The following is a 22,203-nucleotide window of genomic DNA, read 5'->3' on the forward strand; positions in this document are numbered from 1 at the left end:
TGCTTATCTTGCTGGGATCCTATGACCCCAGCTGACTTCCTGCCCTTTGGGCAGGGGGCTGGACTCGATGATCTCCTGAGGTCCCTTCCAGCCCTAATGTCTATGAAATCGATCTATGAAATTTGGCTACATCATAAAATCTGCTGGTCTGGACTCAAAAGGAAATCATACAAGAAGTGGAAACTGGATCAAATCACTAAGGATTAATTTAAATGTATAGTTCAAGTATAGAGGCATAAAATAAAAAAGGCCCAGGCACAAAATGACTTACAACTAGTAAGAGATAGAAAGGTAAGAAGAGATAATTGTGTAAGTATGGTATTAGTAAAAGCAAGTCCAAGGAAAGGGTGGATCCACAGCCAAAGTGACCACCAAAAATCCAGAATAGAGATGTATTTTCTCATGGATCTGACACCCATTGCTGACCTCTGACATTTGAAGTACTTTACACCTCTTCCAGTTACTGTAGCCCCATGGGCAAACTAGCTCAAGGCCATCACTCAAACTGGAAGTACTATATCTGTATTCATGTAGTGGTACACCTGGACCAATTATCTCTTCTCTCAGTACGCACATCACAATACTAGCTGGTGCCATGTGAACATCTGGGAGGTAGGAAGGAGGATCAGCCAATTCAGAACTAATTTTCCCAATCTGGACAATTTGCAAGATTTCTTTGGACACAGTGACACAACCCTTAAATTTGGGGCACCTGGTCATTTTACCCACTACTTAGTGAGGGGGGACGAAGGGGGTGGTATTATCCTGAAGCATTTCATGCCTTTTTTTGCTTCATTCTTCATTCAAAAGAGGCATGTCTACTTTTACTGTGGAGTAGGCTAATTAACTCTATAGTTAATATCTTGGCATCTATACATGCAGCCCTATTAGGCCACAGGAAATGAATTAACTGAGCTGCAGGGTAGAACCTGTAAATGCAAGTACTATCCTGCTGCAGAGTGTTTTAATCCACAATGCCACAAGTGTAGATACTGATGTGGCACCCTCATGCCCCTCCACAGCACGTTGAGCCAGGTTGGATCTGCCGCGGGCTGGCAGACTGAGCCCCCTGGATCCCCTGTCAGGCAGGGCTACTCTGACTTGGCTCAGCATGTTGCAATCCTGGATGCACGTGTAAACATGGTTCCTGGGAGCAATAAACCACAGTGCAATAAGTGCCAGAGTTTATTGCTTCACCTTAATAGCACATGTAGACATGCCCAAACTTTAACTTTGAGCAGATGGAATTGCTCATTCTTGAGCAGAGATGGCAGGAAGTCACAATAAAAGTCTTCATATATATTACTGCAAAAGTTACTATAGGGAGGAAGTTTATACATTGTTGACTTGGGATAGCACAGGTATTAACAGGATTAAATTGCAACAAAGAAGATATTGCTTAGACATCAAAGCATAAAGGTTAGTTAAACACCAGAACAGATTACTTTGGGAATCTGTAGAATCTTCTTCATGGAAGGTATTTAAAAGCAGGTTAGAAAGACATCCATTCAGAGTGGCACTGATTCTTTCTCTGAGCAGGGGCGTGGTTTGGATCAGGGGTGGCCAACCTGAGGCTCATGTGCCACAAGTGGCACAGGCAGCTTCTGTGTGGGGCATGCAGCAGGTCAGAGCAGGGAGCACAGGGCAGGAACAGATGGTAGAAGAGCAGATCATTCAGGTAAAGGTGATCAAAGTAGTACAAGGGTGCAAGAGAGTGAGATGAAAGGCTAATTTTTGCCACAACTGCCAAAAATTGGCCCCACTGGTCTAAATGATCTCTTGAGTTCTCTTTAATCCCAGTTTTCTGTAACATTGTGATGCTGTACTCATTAGAGGTTAAAATAAGATGCATCTAATTAATTGCAAGGAAACACACTAACTTCAGAAGATAAAATTTCTTGGTGTTTAAAAAGGAGGAATCTTTTTTAAAGGGACATAATATATTGTGGGTTTGTGAGGTTTTTTTATTTGTATTCTGATTCATGAACATTTAAGGTACAGATAGGCTGTGTGCAGCTGAGGGCCACAGACATGGTCAGTGACTGACAGACCATACCAACAGGTACAGACATAGCAGAAGTCTGTTACAAATAATATGTGCTTAAACTGATATACAATCAACAATCATTGAGCTTGCATTAAAACATAATTAGTAGCCTGGAAAAGTAGAATAAAAATCTGTTTGTCAAGGTCACTAAAATTAGGCTAAGCCAAGTGTGAATAACCACTTTTGGAAAGTGCTTAATCACAGCTAAAAGTAAGAACTGATATTTTTGCCTTTTGATAAGAATTGAGTTGTATGTAGTCAGCTAGAATCCTACTGAAATAATAATATGTCTTTGTTAATCTGCTCTCCATCTTGGCCATTTTCAAGGGACTTATGCTAAACTTGTATATAAAGTGTGACAAAAGTAACTTCTGTCTAACCCTTATAGTAAGGTGCATCTCATCCCTGTAAGTAATTGGTGACATATGTGAGAATCACAGTTGTAACACAATGACATTTATTTTACAGTTTGCTTAATAAAAAACTTAGCACACTGAATTGGAAAAACATTACAAAAAAATTAAGATTGGAATGTATCAAGTATTCAACGTTTTGGAAATACCAGAACGAAGGTGCCTATTCAACCTTTATTCTTTCCTGTTAGGTACACATATTATAACACGCATTTTATTACATGATTGTATTTCCCTCCTAAGGAGACAGCTGCTTGTAAGATGCTTGACGCTTGCCTTATTTGTTGCATGCAATGAATGAGACTGGTGGACTTTAAGAGGAGAAAGGATGGTTTTATGATTGAGAGAGTAAAACGTTACACTGGAAAACTGGATTCCATTCCTGTCCATGTGGTGCTGAATAAACAACTTAACCCCCTTTTTTTTAATAGTTGACCACTAATTTTGTTTTTTTCCCCTATTTTACGGCTGCTTAACTTGAGAAGGGTGGGGTCAAATTTGTAGAAGTGGTAAGTACTTACAGGACCAATAGATCTTTGCTAAAGGCTGTGCGTTAAAAACATGCTATAAAAATGCTATGTATTCTGGAAACAAAAAACTAGGCATCTCAGATTGGGCATACACGAGTAATGGACTCTCTTGAGTCCTTAATTCTGACCTTAATACCTCTATAGCTGAGTTCCCTTTTAGTAAAACTAAGATAGCAGTATCACCTTAGCACACAGAGGTGCTGTGAAGATAAACTCATTAATGTCTGTGAAGTCAGATATTACATTCAGATAGGACATAAAAATAGGTCATGAAGAAATTAATAATTCAGTACAGCACAGAACACTGGCAATGTGTGGTATGTAAGTCCTGGGGCCCCACACTGGATTTGGAGAATAAAAAGAAATATTGAATAGTTATTTATTCAGTTAATACCATTTGTAACATAGCTACTGAATAGGCAGAAAAACTGCATGTGTAACCCTGCTTATGTTATGAAAGCTTGGGTATGGTTATATTCTACAATAGTGACTTTGTGTATTCTTTATCTGCATATCCTCATTAGCATGAGTGCTTGGGAATTCAGGGGCTACTCATATTTGTTTTCACTGTCTGTGGGCTTGGGTTTACTATTTGGTATTAAAGGACAAGTGCATCAGGTTTTGTGTCTACTAGCCCTCCCTGCCAAAATTGTGAAGTGTGTAGGCTAATACAATATTACATAAAGGTCACTGAAAGGTCAGCACTCACTGTAATCTGTACAGAGATGCAGATCTCAGTGTTAGGGCAAAGACTGTATGGGTAAGAAGCAGGAGATTTTCTTTGGAAGACCTTGTGGTTCACCAGCTTCTCAAAGTACATGGGTTTGTGAATGCACATCCTAATGAATACATTCAGGTAACAGTCTGAACTAAAAGAGGTGAAAAATCTCTTACATTGGTCAATTTAAAAGAGCTGGAGTTGCATAGTAACTAGAAAGGAACTGGTAAAGGAGAGGTGGCAGCAAAGCTGTGGTGGTGACTCCTGGTGGTGTGAAGGAGTAGTGGAGACCCGTGGTTGTGGTAGAAAGGAGTGGCAATCTGGAGGAAAAGGGGTGACCTCGGTGGTGGCGGCCAGAGCAATAATCAGCAGCAACAACCTCTAGCAGTGCTCCCCAAGGGCCAGAGCAGCATTCCCCTGCAGTATACCCTAGCTGTGCTCCCCAGCTTCAGTGGCAGCAACTCCAGTGCAGACCTCCCTACCCAGCACTTTACTCTGGCTACTTTGGTGCTTTGGCTGGTGCAGGCAGTAGAGTCTCTGGACAGCAACTCTGGGAGAGTCTCCCTTCCCAACTGAGTGGGCTAGGTGGTGGCTCCCCTGGTCTGGTTTGCCACTGATTGAGAGCATTAATTGGGTTTCAATTAATGTTTAATAGTGACATTCATCTCTAAGGTTGTGTCCTACTGCCCTTATAATAAAACTTGTTTTAAGTGAACATTGCTTACAGATGGGGAAGTTTATTCACTTTAGAACACCCAGTTAAAATTTGCTTACCCAGTTTTCCGGGTGAGGGCTTGAGCCAGTTTTGGAAAGCTGGTGTTAAACTAAATTTGAAGTAAGCCCTTGCTACTGCTGTCCCATGTCTATCAGAAGGGTTACACATGATAATGTAAGTAATAACTGCAGTTGTAATCTATTTATCTGTTCTATTTTTACTGTTTTTTCCCTATAGGATTTTTCCTTTCTACTCCTTTGCTCAGATTTTTTTCCAATCTTTTCTAAACAGAATATAAGCCAAATAGGTTGAAATCAACAATAAACTTTCAAACCTATAGAGTTCTAATAGATGCAGATTTAGGCAAAATAAACTTACTAGCCATTAAAATTACATTCTAGCTACATAAATTCTTTCTAGCAGTTTCAATTACAGCATTTTTACACCAATTCCTAACACTGTATCTCATAGTCTCACAGTAGTTAGGGGTCAGAAAGGACCTGAATAGATCATCTAGTTTAACTCCCCACCACTGGCCAGAACACACGCTGGGATCACACGACCCCAGACAGGTGTTTATCCAGCCTCTTTTTGAATTTATCCAAGGTAAGAGTGAGGACCACTTCCCTAGGAAGTTGGTTCCAGATACTAGCCACCCTAACAGTGAAATAGTGCCTCCTAATCTTTAACCTGAACATATTCTCCAGCAGCTTCTGGCCATTGTTCTTCGTCACCCCAGGTGCTGGTGGGGGGAATAGAACCCTTCCTATTTGCAGCTGATCTCCCCTAACAAGTTTATAGGCAACCACCAAATCCCCGCCTCAGCCTCTGCTTGCTGAGGCTGAACAGGTTCAGGTCGCTCAGCCTCTCCTCATAGGGCATGTCCTGTTGCCTCCAACCAAGCGGGTGGCCCTCCTCTGAACCTTCTCAAGGCAGGCCACATCTTTCTTAAAGTGTGGTGCCCAGAACTGGACGCAGTACTGCAATTGAGGTTGGACCAATGTCACGTAGAGGGGGAGTATCACCTCTCTGGACCAGCTTGAGATGTATCTTTTGATGCACGACAAGGTGTGGTTGGCTTTGCTTGCTGCGGTCAGGCATTGGAGGCTCATGTTCATCTTGGAGTCAATAATGACTCCAAGATCCCTATCTGCTCACAAGGGGGGAGCTCCCCAGCTTGTAGGTATGCTGTGGATTCCTTCTCCCCAGGTGCATCACCCTGCTTTTACTTGCATTGAAACCCTTCCTATTACCATCCGCCCACTTCTGTAGTCTGTCTAAGTCTAATTGCAGCCTCTCTCTCCCTTCGAGCGTGCCTACCTCTTCTCACATCTTGGTGTCATTGGCAAACCTGGACAACATGTTTTCCACCCCCTCGTCCAAGTTACTGATGAAGATGTTGAACAGTATAGGCTGCAGGGCCGAGCCCTCGGGGACCTCACTGTTCACAACCCACCAGGTCGAGTATAACCTGTCCACCACCACTCTCTGGGTGCACCCCATCAGCCAATTTTTGACCCATCCAACTGTGTAGGCATCAATGCCACAGTTGCTCAATTTATTAATGAGAATGGAGTAAGAGACAGTGTTGAAGGCCTTTTTAAAGTCCAGAAAGACTATGTCTACGGTGACACCATCATCCAGGGATTTAGTTACCTGATCACAAAAGGCCATCAGGTTGGTCTGGCAGGACCTGCCTTTGATGAACCCATGTTGATTTCCTTTGGGTGTGATCTCCCCTGCTGGCCCCTCACAAATGTGATCCTTGATAATTTTTTCAATGATTTTCCCCAAAACCAAAGTAAGGCTTATAGGCCTATAGTTTCTAGGTCCTCCTTTCTCCCTTTCTTATGAATAGGGACCACTTTAGCTAGTTTCCAATCTCTGGACACCTGGCCCATAGACAACGATCACTTGTACAGCCGGGCCAAGGGCACAGCAATGACCACCGCCGGCTCTCTCAACACCCATGGGTGGAGGGCATCAGGGCCCACAGATTTAAAAACATCCAGCCCTTCCAGAAAATCCCTAACTACTTCTGCGCAGACCCGAGGCCTGGCAGTGCTATCCCCAAGATTGTCCCTACCTATGTTGGGAGAACTGTCCTGGTCCCTGTCCAAGAAAACAGAGGCAAAGAACTTGTTAAAAATGTTGGCTGTCTCGTCTGGAATAGCTGTGCATAATAAGCAGCCTACCCCATAGGTGGCTTTATTTCAGTGATGAGTGAACTTTTTTTTTTTAATCACATAACATTTGTAAAGAATTTAGGTAAACAACAATTAGGGATAATATTAAAACTGCTTCAAGTTTTCAGAAATGAAAACCCAGTTTATTAGTTTACTACAGCTAGGTCTGCCCATTCACATAGGTTTCTAACCTGCTTACAGGATCTTACCTAACACAGGAGGTAAACGTTCCCACTAGGGGAAATGACTTGGTGCTGACCAAAGGGGATGGCTTGGGAGGGGATCTGCAGGTACAAGGTAACTTAGGGGATAGTGACCACCTATTGATAGAGTTCACTATCCAGCAAAAGGTGGGAAAGACAACTAGTAGGGCTGAAGTGCTAGACTTCAGGAAGGGCAACTTTAACAAGCTCAAGAGATTAGTTAGGGAGGGACATATGGGCAAAAGCACTGGAGAGATGGGAGTTTAAGAAGGGTGGGCATTTCTCAAGGGACTGATCCTGCAAGCACAGAAAGGGACCACCCTAGTACACATAAAGGGGGACAAAAGAGCAAAGAAACACTCCTGGAGCCTGGAAGGGAAAAGAGAGCCCTACAGGCTGTGGAGGCAAGGGGTAGCCACCAAGAAGTAGTATACCTGCTTGGCTTGAGCTTGCAGGGAAGCAGTGAGAAGCGCCAAAGTAGAAATGGAGCTTAGGCTGGCAGCAGAAGTTAAAGATAACAAAAAGTCATTCTTTAAATATATAGGAAGTAAAAAGAAAATGCAGGGTAACACAGGGCCCCTTCAAGATGGACTAGGGCAACTGGTAACAGATAGGAAGACTGAAGCAGAGCTCCTAAATGAGTTCTTTGCATCTGTGTTCCTGGACATGGATACAGGCATGCATCCCAATGGCACTTTAGGTAAGCGTGAGATAGATACCAACTCACCAAGTGTTAGCACTGACCTAGTAAAGGAGGACTTGGAGGGGTTGGATGTATTTAAGTCTATAGGCCCTGATGATCTTCATCCTAGGGTACTTAGGGAATTAGCTGGAGTCATAGTGGAACAACTGGCGTGACTGTTTGAGTACTTGTGGTGCTCAGAACAGGTCCCAGAGGACTAGAAAAGGGCCAGGGTGGTCCTTATTTTCAAGAAGGGGAGGAAGGAGGAACCAGGTAAGTATAGCCTGGTTAGCCTCACCGCTATCCTTGGCAAGACCTTTGAGAAAATTGTTATGGATCACATTTGTGGGGGACCAGCGGGTAAAACAATGTTAAGGGACAACCAGAATGGATTCATAGCAGACAGATCCTGCCTGACTAACCTGGTTTCTTTTTACGACCTGGTGACAAAATGCTTGGATGAAGGAATAGAGGTAGATGTTATTTACTTAAATTTTAAAAAGGCTTTGACATAGTGTCACATCCAATTCTTATAAATAAACTAAACAGGTGCAATGTAAATTATTACACAGTCTGGTGGGTGGAAAATTGGCTTATGAGACATAACCAGAGTGGTGGTGAATGGGTCAGTTTCTACCTGGAGAAATGTGGGCAGTGGAATTCTCTAAGGCTCTGTCCTGGGACTGGTAGTGTTCATTATCTTCATTAGTGACTTGGATGAGGGAGTAGAAGGCACTCTATCCAAGTTTGCAGATGACACCAAACTATGGGGTGAAGTAAACAAACTAGAGGGCAGAGAGTGAATCCAGGTGGATATGGACAGGGTGGGCAAGTGGACAGAACAGATTAGGATGAAGTTTAACAAAGATAAGTGTCATGTGTTGCACCGAGGGAGGAAGAATCATCAACACACCTATAGCCTGGGAGGTACCATTGTAAGTAGCACAACTGCGGAAAGGGATCCTGGAGTTGTAGTTTACTCCAAAATGAACATGAGGAGCCATTGTGATGAAGTAATACGTAAAGCTAAGCATACTCTTTCTTGCATAAGTAGGTGCATCACAAACAGGTCTAAGGAGGTGATACTTCCCATCTATGTGGCATTGGTCAGGCCACAGCTGGAGTACTGCATCCAGTTTTGGGCACTGCACTTCAAGAGGGATGTAGATAACCTGGAAACAGTTCAGAGGAGGACCACCCATCTGGTTAAAGGCCTACAGGAAAAACCCTACGAGGACCAATTGATGGACCTGAATCTCCACAAGAGAAGGCTGACAAGTGATCTTGTGACCGTCTACAAACTCATCAGGAAGGGACAGCAGGAAATAGGGGATACAATGTTTACCAGGGTGCCCATCGTGGTAACTAGAAACAATGGCCACAAGCTGAAGGAAAGCAAATTTATATTAGACATCAGGAAAAAATTCTTTATAGTAAGGGTTGCCAAATATGGAATATGCTTCCAAGGGAGGTGGTGCTGTTCACTTCCTTGCAGCTATTTAAGAGAAAACTGGACAAATATCTGGCTGGGGTCATCTGACCCCAACACTCTGTCCTGCCCAGGTCAGGGGGTTGGAATCAATGATCTAATAGGTCCCTAAAACCTTAAAATCTATGAAATCTACATTCCCCACAAAAATACTAATAACAAGTCATGCTTATTTAGAAACATTTTATCCAGTTTCAACTGGAAAAGAACCAATGAAAGAAACCAGAAGCAATTCACTGAAGTAAGTATCTATAAAATCCATTTCTGCCATGAAAATGAACCAGAAAATATTTTGGGAATATTTTAAAACTGTCAACCACAATTACCTAGTGAGTTCTATTATCATATGAAATACAAGTCTCTTTAATTTGAATTTAAAATAAAACATTTTCCCAAGTACTCTAATATTTTTGTTTTAAACCTTTTCTGTTTTACTTTTACCAAATATGTTCATATTTGTTAAACGATCCTCAGTGTATCCAAGGAAGCACTTTAAAAGTATTATCTTAGAACCCTCATTTGAAGAACTCTGCTGTTAAGGCATTTTTTTGTAAGAAATGGGCCTGGATGAAACACATTCTTCTTAGGAAAAGAGACTGCACTTGTGTCCACCAGAAATGTCTTGAAACAGAAAACTAGTTGTTCATGGTAGAGTCACAGAGTAAAAAACAAAAACAAAAACAAAACTTGTTTTGTAATCCTAAGAGAAAATAAAAGTCTATATGCATATCTTCCTAAAGCTTATCATCCTCTCAAAGTTTAGGGAGGGTCAACTGCAGAGCTTGTGATTGTGCCAGCCTGCTCCTTGTGTGAACAGCTTCTGACAACTGCATCCTGCCTTGAAAGCCAGAATTTTCCACTCTTTCCAGGTTTTGATCTGTGGTTTTCCAGCATGGGTAAAGCAGCTGTGCAACTGAAGGCTGGAGCCCAGAGAAGTGGGCTCAAGTATTTCATAAGCTAATCTAAGCTTCATTGGGGGTAAATTTCGCTGACTCTGTGTTACTCCCTTGGTTGTTTCCCACAAATCCTGCTATTTCCTAAACTAATACATGAATACAATAAAATAATTCCATATGCCATAATATACATATAATATAAATCAATAGGTTAATCATAGGACTTTAATAATAATCATATCCAAGTAAATTCAACAAAGCTTGCGGATGTTTATTGAAATTCCAAAGGCTAAAATCTTCAAGACTTCACTTCAGAAGGCTAAAATCTTGAGATTAAGGTTTTACTATTAGCAACAATTAAGAAATCTGGCAATAGCATTGAAATAGAAATGAGAACTGTAATACCACATACATAAGGAAACATAACCCATATTTACAAATGTGTCCTGGTTGTTTTTTCCTGCTTTCTTGATAAAAGTAAGCTGTAATTATAAATTATTTTAAAAGCGAAATTGAGCGGTGATCACAGCATCACCAGATAATGCAAACCAGCTTGTAATTGGACCCACAGTCCATTTCATAAATAACCACTGGCAAATCTTTTGTGTTTTGATCTTTCTTAATAGCCTTGCTGAAATTTGAAGTAAGCTTTACAGAAGACCTTTACCTAAAGTGAATATTAAGGAAATACATATGGTCATTTTTAATTGATTTGTAACATTTCATTTTACTTTTTCCAGCTAATTTATTGTTAATATCTGAAGACAAAACCTTAAGTATCAAAACAAAATCAATAACATTGCTGTTATCCAGCATCTATATTACAACTAACTATATATTATAAATCTATTTCTGCTGCTAATATATTTTCTCTATTTTCTCACTTACCTATGGGACCTTACTGTACTTTTTTATTTTACTTTATCTTAGATACAGACTGTAGGTAAGCTGAAACCTGCGTAAGTGAAAAGAGAAGGAAACATTTTGTTTTCTTGACAGGTTAAAGAAGAAAACACTCTAAATTGTCACATGTGTTCTACATTCAAATAGTTTTAGTTTACATTTACTTACCAAACCCTCACTGGGCATAATGCTGGTAAGATGAACTACTTCTAGATGTGCTGACTGAGACACCAGAGAATCAGATGAGAGAGAAATGATGTGATCACAGATCCCAGACAGAGTTTTACACTAAAAAAGCAAGAAAAATAATTATAAGAGCTTACAGTAAAGTGACAAACTGCTAAAGTCATCTTCAATTTTAATACTGGAGACGTGTTTACTTTCTAATGTATTTGAGCTACAAAAGCTAATAATTCTTACTATAATAACAAATTGAAAAAATGAGAAATGAAACCCTTTATTAACCAAGACTAAGTACCGAAGTTCAAAAAGCCCTTGATGGATGTGCTTTAGCTATCATACTTTACTTAAAGTGCTCTAAATTAGAGCAGGAATGAACCAAACAGACTTTTGCCATGCACTAGAGGGGAGGGCTTGATGCCTGCCTGTACTGGCCAAGGCCAGCAGGTGGTAGGTGCTCCCACAAGCCTCCCAAGAAGCTGCCAGGACCAGCCCCACCCCCACCCTCACCCCCATCCTCGGTCCCCTGCCAGCTGGCGACTGTCATCAGCAGCTGGGGGAAGAGAGGGGTGTGAAGGAACCCCCCCACACACCATGAGGGCCTCCCTACAGCTTGCTCCCATCCCCCCAGCTTTGGTTGGGCAGCCCCACACTGGAGCTTCTTGGCTGCAGCTGTCAAGAGGCTCAGGCCAGGAAGAAGAGCCCTCTCACCATACAGCTATGTCCTGACCCACTGTGAGACCCCAGCCAACAAACTGTAGGGGGAGGCCTCATGGTGGGAGTTGCCCAGTGAGGGGCCCCTGGGATGGTGGTAGAATGCAACCTGCATTGAAGCATGATGGGTGTGGTACAGATGTTCAAAAAAGCACTCTAACTTAAAGCACTTTAGTTTAATACCACATCCATCGAGGGTTAACTTAGAGTGGGATCTGCCATTTTTTAAGTGCTGTGAATGCCTGTTCTGTTACAGCTTTAAAGCACTTTCTGTGTGCTCAACATGCATTAAATGTAATGTCTGTACCCAGCCCAAAATATCAAGTACAAGGTTGACTAGAAAAACAGAGTTCTTGTAACCCATGAAGCTTTCACTATGATCTCAGATCTATTTCCAAGTCATTGTAAATAAATAATGACGATATTTTTTCCAAAAACACCCTCCAGCCAAGAAACTCAAGCACCTGCCAACATGTTAATCCTCACAAGCATCCCTTTTTACAGATGAGGAAACTGTGATAGAGGAATTGCAGTTATATGTCCAAAGCCAACCAGGAATTCCTTTGATGGCACAGCAGGAAAACAGAACCTAGAACCTCTGACTCGAGGGGACTACACTGGAGTATGAGATCTGTCCCCATCTAGAACTGCATCAGCTGGAAAAACTGTAAAATCACGTGTAAGCATGCAGTTTCTTATTAGCTCTATCTAATAGCTATTGGGCCACTGATTTTATTCAGCTTTGTATCAGGGCATGTCCGTATGGTTTCTACCTTCAAGGACATGCAATATAACTAAATAAATGTGTTCCTATCCCCGTGTGTGGCATATGGAGCAAAACTACCCCCTCTTAAATTATGTCCTCTTCTTGGCTTATAAAAGTATAGGTGTATTATTCAGTCCTCCAATTTTTGGGTGACTACACTGTACAAATACAATTATGCTATATTATAGTTTATAACTGAAGCCACTTTTAACCCTTAACACTACTTTTATCCAACATGTACAAGTTAAATAATTAGCCCTTTCCATGCTGTGTAATGCTGGTGGTAGATGTAAGGTTGAATTCTGACCAGTGTTAAGTGCAAACATTTTTCCAGTACATAAACTTCAGAACTTAATAAATTCTGGATAAAATACAAATTTTATCAAATTTACCATTATAGAGCAAATTAACAAATTTGCATTATAGCTTTCACCAAGATTTAAAAACTCAGTTAAAATCAATAAAGGGTTTTTGTGTCAGGAAGAATATTAAAGATCTAGAAATCAAATGATATGAGAAGAAATACTAGGTTACTGTAAATGAGGAAAAGGCCAGGACATTAGAAGACAAAAGTAAATGTTTGACTCTCCAGTATCTGAAACTAAAGTGACATCTTTTATATTGAAACAATCTGAGATTAGATGCAAGCAGTAAGAGAATTACTGCTTCCTTAAAATTATACCAACTTTAGTCATTTTGAAAGGATACTATTCCAAGCCACTATAAATACATAATAATTGGTGATTATTAATATCTAATGAAGTGAGCTCCTGTTCACAAAACCTTGTGTGTCTTTATGTCAGTTAGTTGACAGGGTGCCTAATCATTGATATTAACAATTCAAGCTTTTCTAGGCTAAAGCATTTTACAAACAAGTCCTAACTACACACTTACCACAGCTATAAAAATACTAATTCCATTTTACAGAAGATCTGTAAACTGAGATAAAGGAAATTTCAAGTGATCTGTATAAGGTCACACAGTAATTCCACAGCTGTCACAACTGGGAATCACACCTAGAATCCCTGTGCTTTAGTCCTAAAAGCAAATGATGCTCTCTGAATAACACAATATCATGAAGTAGATAAATTTGGTCGAAAGAAATGCTACTTCAGATTGTTCAGTCGGTGCTGCAAGGAGATTTCACATGTACTTAAGTTATCCCAGTTTTGTTGTAGTCAATTTATTTAAATCCTACCCCTGGACCATGACAAGAACAGCATTTATTTGAAACACTTTAAGGCCTGAACACACGTACAATTTAGTATGTGACTGTGTACAGATGTTAATTTCTTATGAAATGTCTTCCAATAGAAAAATAGCCAGGGAGCTGGAGCACACATATGGTTCCCCAGACCAATGGCTGGAGAGCTTCATAGGCAAGCTCTCCAGCCAGGGGACCTAAAAGGTTTCTCCCTGGATCACCCCTGCCCTTAAGGGAGCCTATTAATTGACAGGCCATCTGCTCCCTTGTCAGGAAAAAGGGCAGGCTGTCAACTAGCAGTTAGCAGCTGCTGGAAAGCAGTACCTGCCACAGACACCCCTGGGAGGGTCTAAGCCCTGAGCTGAATGCCATCCCACCCTGCCAGTCAGCTGCCTGGCAGGAAAGCAGCATTTTCTGGTGGTTAGAACCTTCCTGGTTATCCCCAGAAGAGAATAGCCCTGCTCCTTGTGCTCCTCCTGTCTGACTGGTTCAAGTGCAGGGTTGAGGAGCACTCAGTCACTGTGACTAGGCTCTGGGAGCCTTGCAGCATGGGCATGGCAGTCCACTTCCTCCTGTGCTTCTCTGGGCTGACTCAGAACAGTGTAGGATAAAGAGGTGCCATTTTGCTTCAGTGGCAAGGCTCCTGCATTGCTCCATGTCAGCTGGGAAGCATGGGCAACAAAGGAAGGCTGGAGAGGTCAGGGGCTGAGCTAGGGAAAGCCTCAAAACTTCCAGCGTCTCTGGCTTCCCCTTCCCCCCTGCCATACAAGTGAGCATCAGGGATCATACTTTAAAAGCCAAGGGGATAAGAGCTGGGAGTGTGGAGGCCTTCCCCAGCCTGACTCCCAGCTCACCATTGCTGCTGAGCACAGGGATGGACATTTAAAAGCTGGCAGATGGAAGTGGGACCATGGGCCCTGCTCCCAGATGCTGGCAAATTATCACTGTGCCACTCAGCTGGGTAGTAAGACAGTACAGGAGAGCCAGAAGGAAGATATTCTTGGAGCTCCGTACCTGGCTGCCAGCTTTTAAATTACTGTCCCACTTCTTAGCCAGGCAGTGAGGGCAGCAAGGGGAAGCTGGTAGCAGCCAAAAGCCCTCTTTCTCTTCCCAAAACCAGGGATCAGTATCTGCTGTTCCCTTCACCTTCCAGTCCATGGGAGTGGCCTCCACACTTTCTCAAGGCTGGGGTGACTTCCATCTTGGGAAGGCACAGGAACCTTTCCCCCGGCTAGTCTCCTCCTGGTCCCTGAAAGAAGTTAAGTCAGGAGAAAGCATATGGATTTTCAGGCTTCTAAGAGAAACTCTCCTGGGAGTTAGATAACCCTGGTTGTTCCTGGGTTACTTTTCTCTTGAAGTGGCCATTATTGATCTGGGAAAAAAAGCTTGAGTATTTGTTCATTTTGGTTTCTACTGAGAGAACAGTAATTCTCCCAGTAGAAACTGAACATCTATACCTGGTTGTGTCACAATTAAGTTTTTATTTTAAACTGACAGCCACTACTAGGTCAATACCATGCATGAAAGTGGGTAATTACTGGCTGTTATTGTGCAGAGAGAATAAGGTGCAAGGTAGAAGTGTTCTGTTGTCAACAGGGGGGCTGAGTGGATATGAAGAACTGATATGGAAGCTCTCCAGATAAATACAGTGTTTTTGGCTTGGCCCTCAGGGCTGCTCCGTAACCACATCTCCAAGATACGACTGGAAGATTTCTCTTCTGCAACTTTTCTTTTTCATTATGCTTGAAGTGCCTTCTCAACTAGTCATTGAGAAAGGATCAAGACTTAGTCTTTTAAAAAGCCTCTCTCTTCTTTTCCCCTATTCATAGTAATATAAATATAACTCTTCTAGTCTCTTAGCTGATTTCCAAAAATAAAAATAAAAGCACCTACACAACTCAAAAGTGCTGCTTCAGGATTAGCCTCTCTTTCCTCTTTTAAAAATGTACATTTCTATTTTTAGGTACTTGAAAGTGCAGGGGGGTATCCTCTCACTCCTGTATTTCATTTTTAGGAATATAAATAAGTGTTCAGGTGAGGTGCAACAGAATCATGATTTTCCTTGCCTATTTGGTGGCATCTTTCATTCACCTGAGCCATGCAGTTATGACACATAAAAAAAACAGTCATGTAAAAATTCTGTAGTTGAATAAAAAGAAAGAATTTAATAATAATAAAAAAATCATATTATAGTTACCGTATTTATTTGAATATAAGATGTGTTTTTCCCCCAATCAGTATGGGGGGGGAACCCCTTGTCTTACATTAACATACAAGGAAACCTCACTGAAAACATCATATATCATTCAACTGCTGCCAAGGAAGCATGCACTTCATAATAGAAACTAACTATGACATTGATTAAGTGCAGCCAAAACTAAGCTTGACTATAAACAACGTGGCTCATATGGTCCAAACACTTTTTTTTTAAAGATAATTTTTCACGTTCTAGTCCAAATCAGCCAAATCAATTCCAAACCTGTGAATCAGTCAAGAACCATACTGCTGGCCTTACTACCAGCAAACATCCTTCACCCCACCTGGGGCTTCAGATGTTTTCAAATCCTTTGGCAGGCATCCTACCTGAAGGCCTAAGCCTGGAGGCTTGGAGCTCAGATGCTCCCGAATTTCGCTTGCCCTCAGCCATTAGGCCACAGGAGCAAGCAGGGAGGAGTCTCCCATTTCCATAAAGAGGGCATAAAACTAAAATCTTCCCACTCAAGCAGCAAGTGATAAATTTACTATACATTACCCTCCATGGGTATTACCCCATGCCAGAAAAGTGATTACCCTGAGTGTGACTAGGAAAACTGCTCTGATAGTCATGGTACTTCCCCTGCCAAGTCCAAACACATTGATAAGAACTTACTACAAGAATATGCTAGTGTAAACCATCTGAATAAGTTGTATAGTAGTGTCCATTGTACTCAGTCCCCCACAGCACTGATTTTTTTCAAGTCATGGTAAGTCACTATACTGACTACATTTTGACTTCTTCACTCCCACAACTGAGCTGTACCTTTCTCTCCCATGTCCAATGAGTCCTGTTTTTTTAAAAGCCTTAAATGTCTGGCAAATATCACTGAACAGGGCCCCAAGCAGCTTACCCAGAATCCTACTGTCACCTCCTCTCTCAGCCTCTTGCATATGATGAGTGTGGTTCCACCCTCCATGACATGAAGTCAGACAGGTTACCCTGTGTTTCATCTGCATATAAATTTTTGGAGGACCCCAGGATTCATGACAAGAGCACCTAGTTCTAGTAGTACATGGATCCTTTCCGTGGGGGCTATCTGGAGTGGTGGCGTACCAAGTGGGGGAGGGAGGAAATGGGTGCTGGTCTTGGGGGGGAGGTGCCATCTGGACAGGCCAGGGTGCCTCCCATGTTTTGCGGGTGGCCCACCCTCCCACCTAGCAGGTTGTGACTTTCTTAGGCCATTCCAGCTGGAAATTCTAGCCACTGCCCCTTCCCCCACAGCCAGTGTGCCGCACTGCTAATTCCCCCATGGAATTGCCATGGGGTGGAAGGCAGAGCCCTGTACCCTGCTCAGATCATCCCCAGAGAGTGGGGGTGGCACAAATGCAAGCACTGGCCCCCAGGCACCAGAGGCCCATGGTACGTTATAATTTTGGAGTACATGCATGTGGCAGCAAGGACTAAACATTACTGCAAGTATGTTTATTTCTAAGTCAGAGTTTTCAAACTTGCTTTTCACTTCCATGTTCTCAGAGGGCATGTCCAGATGAGTGCAGAGGTGTGGTATGCAGGTCTGCAAACCCATCTGCGGCACCATACATTCAGACATTCCCCATGCTGCTACTAGGGATCCTAGGGCCAAGAACCCTATGCCAAATAAAGTGGGGCAGTGCATGTGGTGGCAGTGTGTGCTACCCAAAAATGGAGCCTGGTTGGCCAGAGCCACACTCCAGCTACTGGCCAGGGTTCCTGCTGTAGAAGCACCATGCCTGCAGCTCCCAGAGGTGGGACTGTTGGTAAAGCTACTGAGTCCAGCACAGTTGCTGGCCCCAGTTTCCCCTACACCACCTGATGTAACCTGCAACATACCAGAACGTGACTTGCATGGGTGTTCCCTGGGGATAAGTAGCAGTGGCACAAGATGTTCTGCTGCTACTTGTCCTGAAGGAAACACATGTTGCCACTCATCTGGACATGTCCAAAAAGAGCAGGGTTTGACAGTGAGAAAGAGGCTGCGAGGGAAAGAAGTTATGGGGGAGGGGCGGGGAAGGGAATTTGCAAAGGACAAGGGGTCTACCTGACCCTCCGAGACCTATTTTCCCTATTGAAGCAGTGGGAGGGGGTTAAAATTCAAGGCATATTTCCAATAGTCAGATTCTATACCTGGAAAATTATAACAAATTTATAAGTTTTTCATATATAGAATCTAATTACTAGGGATTTTACTTACAATCAGGGTCATTTTATATTTGAATAAATACAGTAATTAAGTTCTCATTCCATATTCAGACTTGCCATGTAGATGCTGTACAATGTAATGAACTTTCAAAGTGAATTGGTTTTGGATTTAACTTTGTTTTTGTTAGGATAAATTACCAAACCTAGTTTTTCCTTCAGTTTAAGTTGAGAAAACACAGTAGAATACAGCTGAAACCTCTGAGATTTCCCTTCAATACTCTGTGTTAGATATGAATTCTGAGATTGAGTTTCATTCTGTTTGAGCACACCTCTTTAAATAGCCCATTTCAGGGCTATGATTACATGGATGAAGTATGAAGGTAGAGTTTCAGTGATTTATACAGTTGCCAAAACCCAGAAAATCTCTGATTTTGTTTATTTTAGAATATAGGCAGTTCCAAGTTCTGAGCATATGAGCCATGTTCTAAAGCCTGGTAGCTCTCATTTCTTCCCTTATTTCCACTTCTCATAATTCTCTACCACCATCAGACCTGTATAGATACAGTACAGTCTTTTTAAGTCTAACTTCAAGTTCAAAACCAATATTTAATCAAACCTCTTTATCACATTAATCAGTCAAATTAAAGAAAAATTTTCATCAAAGAAAACTTTAATCTTTCACATATAAAGATGAACAGGTGTCACCAAAGCCATAAATTGGCCCACAGAACCTTAATATTGGTGATGATATGCAAGAAGCAGAGATTCAGATTGCCTATTAGCTCCCAGAATTAATTTGCACTGCTGTCAGTTCTGAAAAATGTCTGCAGTTTATCAGCTGAGCACATATGATATGGAAATCTTTAAATTCATTAAGAATAGGAGCCTACAATGTCATTTTTACTGTCACTTGTCAGAACAGAACCACATTATGCTGGTTGTTTATGTTAGTATCATACAAATGGGCACCTAATGCTATGATACTGTCCTTGTAAATTAAAACATGCAGTGACAATAACTAGTAGAGTGTATAATCCAATTTGCACTACAGAAAGAGAACAGATAAGACAGATACACTTCCTGTACACTTGTAGTCCTTTGAGACCAGGCAAGATTTCAGAATTTGTTCTTTAAAATGCCATATTAACAATATATATCCACCCTAAGAGCAGGTGAAGTTACGGGTCACATACAATTCTTCAATGTTTTGAATTTTCTTTACTGTTAGGAGAAAAGCTGAAGAGATAGTCAGGTCTAAATGCCAAAACCATAAAGTTATTATATTTTTCTTTCATTTTCTTGTCTACATGTTTCATTTATATATAGTTGTGTGCAAGGTTCCCAATTTGCATTACCTTCTCATAAGCTCTGAGTATATTTCAGCTTATGTGGTATTTTTTAATAAGGATCAGACTTGAGATAAACAGTTTCTTTAACATATCTGGTTTGTAAAGAGGAACAATTGACCCCACTATCACTTATTCATTTATTCTTACAGATATAGCTCTCAGCCATCTCATGCATGTTATAACCACTTTGGATGTTTTTTACTCAGAGCTCAACCAGGAAACTAATCCAAGTTTCTAATCAGTTGAACATATTTTCAAGCTATTTTTTACCTGCATTTGATCAACCCTTAAAACATTTTCTTTTAATCTACAATTTCTAAATAGCAACATTTATGACAAAGCAGAATCTTTATACTTTGCTCTTATGCACACAATTGTCAAATCTTTGTATCTAATATCATGATATTATTTTTACTAGATTTTGTAGAAAGAGCATAGCAACAACAAAATACAAAGTCCATGATATCTAGCTATCTAGATGGATTGTAGTGTCCCAGAATCAAAATTAGTTTATAAAATGCAAATCTAACCTGATTTCAGACTAGCACAGCTAACCACCTCTCTCAATTTCAGTATTGCCATTGGGATCCAGCTAAAACAGTGAGGTACAACACAAATGTAGACATGAAATATAGTATTATTAGTTTTTGGAAGACTTGATGTGTAACCAACTGTCTTTCCCTCTCCTGGGAAGACAGCTGCACCAAATGAACAATTGAGTTCAATATGGATTTTCTTGCACTAGTCAAGTATATTCCTCCCATAGTAGCTAATCATGCAATACAGCTCATTTTTGCAGGATGTTAAATGGGAAGTAAGAATCACACCACTGGAAACATCCTTTTCTACATTCTGACTTCCTGGGGGACTGGGCCAAGTAGGAATCAGGTGGGGGCTGCAGGCTCCATTTGGGTAGAGGCTGGAACCATAGGCTCCATCTGAGTGGAGGCCTTGGAGGTACCAGAAGGGAGGGGTCCAGTCATAGAGAAAAACTTAGGGGTGCGGAGTGTCCCCACCATAATCCATGTAGTAGTCCAGGCTACTATTGTGCAGAAACTTCCCATCTGGCTTGCCGGCTAGAGCCTCATGCCCCTCATGCTCACCCTCCTGTGCAAGCTTCTGTGCTAACTCAAGTGCTGGGCCTAGAGCATGCCTGTTTGTGAGGCTCTGGTTGCATGGTTCCCTGGGGGACTGGGCCAAGTAGGAATCAGGTGGGGGCGTGACCCTCCTCAGCTCCTCTCAGGTGCCTCCCACAGCTGGCTACTCCCCTCCCACCACAGGCCCCACTGACCTCCCGACTGTACAGTGGCTTCTGCTGTTGGCGGGCCCTTTTACATCCTGCACATGCACAGTGGGCCCAGCACCAAACCACTCTCAGGGCCAGGAGACCCTGCCCTATCAGAGAGGAGGACAGTTAAGTGCCTCCTCCTTTCCTCTGTCTTCCTGGGGAGATGGGCCAAGTAGGAGCTGGGGGAGCAGGGCATGACCCTCCTTGGCTCCTCTCAGCTGCCTCCCACAGCTGGCTTCTCCCCTCCCACCATGGGCCCCACTTACCTCCCAGCTGTGCTGGGGGTCCACCACGTGTGCTGGGGGTCAGATATCAGAGACAGAGAGGCTGGGGTACAAGGACTGCCCCAAGATTGGGAAAAAAATATCACTAAAAATGAGGAAAAAGATTTGGATGGAGATCTGCATTTGAGATGGCAGTTAGAATATGGGTGTCAAATATATGGTCCACAGGCTGAATCTAGCCTGTGGAGCCCAAAGATCTGGCCCAAGAGTAGCAGATGGACCCCATGTGTGGCATGAGGAGCAAATATGGCTCATGGTCTGGACCTGGCACTGCAGGCATTGTTTGTGGCACAGGAGGTTGGTCCAGCACACAAACTGTACACAGCACTCACACTGGACCAGTGCTAAGCACTGCCTCTGAGTCAGTCTAGATAGGACCATGACAGAGCCAGAGCACAGGCATGCAGCACAGGTCCTCTGCTAGCTCCCTATGCTGTGAGCATCACCCACAGCACCTGGTCCAGCATGTGTATTATGAGCACCACATGCCAGCCCTGCTCCAGGGTTTGTGCTGCCTGTATTGTGCAAGCTGGACCTCGAGATTTGTGTGCTGCCCACTGCTTACAGCTCTACACACCCTGCCAGACAGCCCTACACACTGGGGCCCAATCCTGACTAGCCCTGGATCCAGCACTCAAGGCAAGTCCTGTGGGGCCTGGCATGCATCGTCTGCCCTGTTCTGGTCCCCTAGGTTGCCTGCAGTGTTCCTGGTGCCAGGTCCAAATAGCAAGCCCCGAAGTGCAACTGGCATGTGCTGCCTGAAGCACAGCAGGGTCAGCACAGAAAGCATGCTGCATGTAATGCATCACCAGATCAGCCTTGCCTACTGGTTAGATTCAGCTCGCAGACAGGCCTAGAGACCCTCATGTGGCCTGTAAGGCTGAATGAGTTTGGCACTCCCTAGTTAGAAGGAAGTGACTGAAGCAGAGAGGGGAAGAAGAGCAGGTAGAGCTCATGGGAAACATAGAGGAGTAAGGGTAACCAGGACTGAGAGTATGATATCAGTGGACAAAAGGGAAAAGGAAGGAGGAGGAGGATGTATGCTATAATGAAGCCAGGTAAGGTAAAAGCTAAAAGTAAGTGGCAGTTGGTCAAGATTGTTAGAAATATTATTAAAAATGCATTATCAATAGCAGATTTAGGGAAAAAAAGAAAAAAAAAAAAACACAGCTGCTACCCCTCCTTGTCTCCTTAATGGGAGAGGGAAGGGGGGGGTTGGAAATTGATGGGAAAAACCACCAAAAGCCCATTGTACTAAGGT

The 22,203-nt window shown here is 42.5% G+C and overlaps 1 protein-coding gene across 1 annotated transcript in view; it reads right to left on the reverse strand.

The window, feature by feature from the left end:
- Positions 1-22,203, reverse strand: part of LOC109310851 (connector enhancer of kinase suppressor of ras 2-like) — a 248,781-nt gene that overhangs the window by 116,031 nt on the left and 110,547 nt on the right. The window contains exon 6 of the mRNA XM_019536182.1: positions 10,951-11,070. Coding sequence (XP_019391727.1) covers positions 10,951-11,070 — 120 coding nt within the window. The remainder of the gene's footprint in view (positions 1-10,950; positions 11,071-22,203) is intronic.

This window comes from Crocodylus porosus, unplaced genomic scaffold (assembly GCF_001723895.1).
Source record: "Crocodylus porosus isolate Cpor-Errol unplaced genomic scaffold, CroPor_comp1, whole genome shotgun sequence".
NCBI classification, from domain to species: domain Eukaryota; kingdom Metazoa; phylum Chordata; order Crocodylia; family Crocodylidae; genus Crocodylus; species Crocodylus porosus.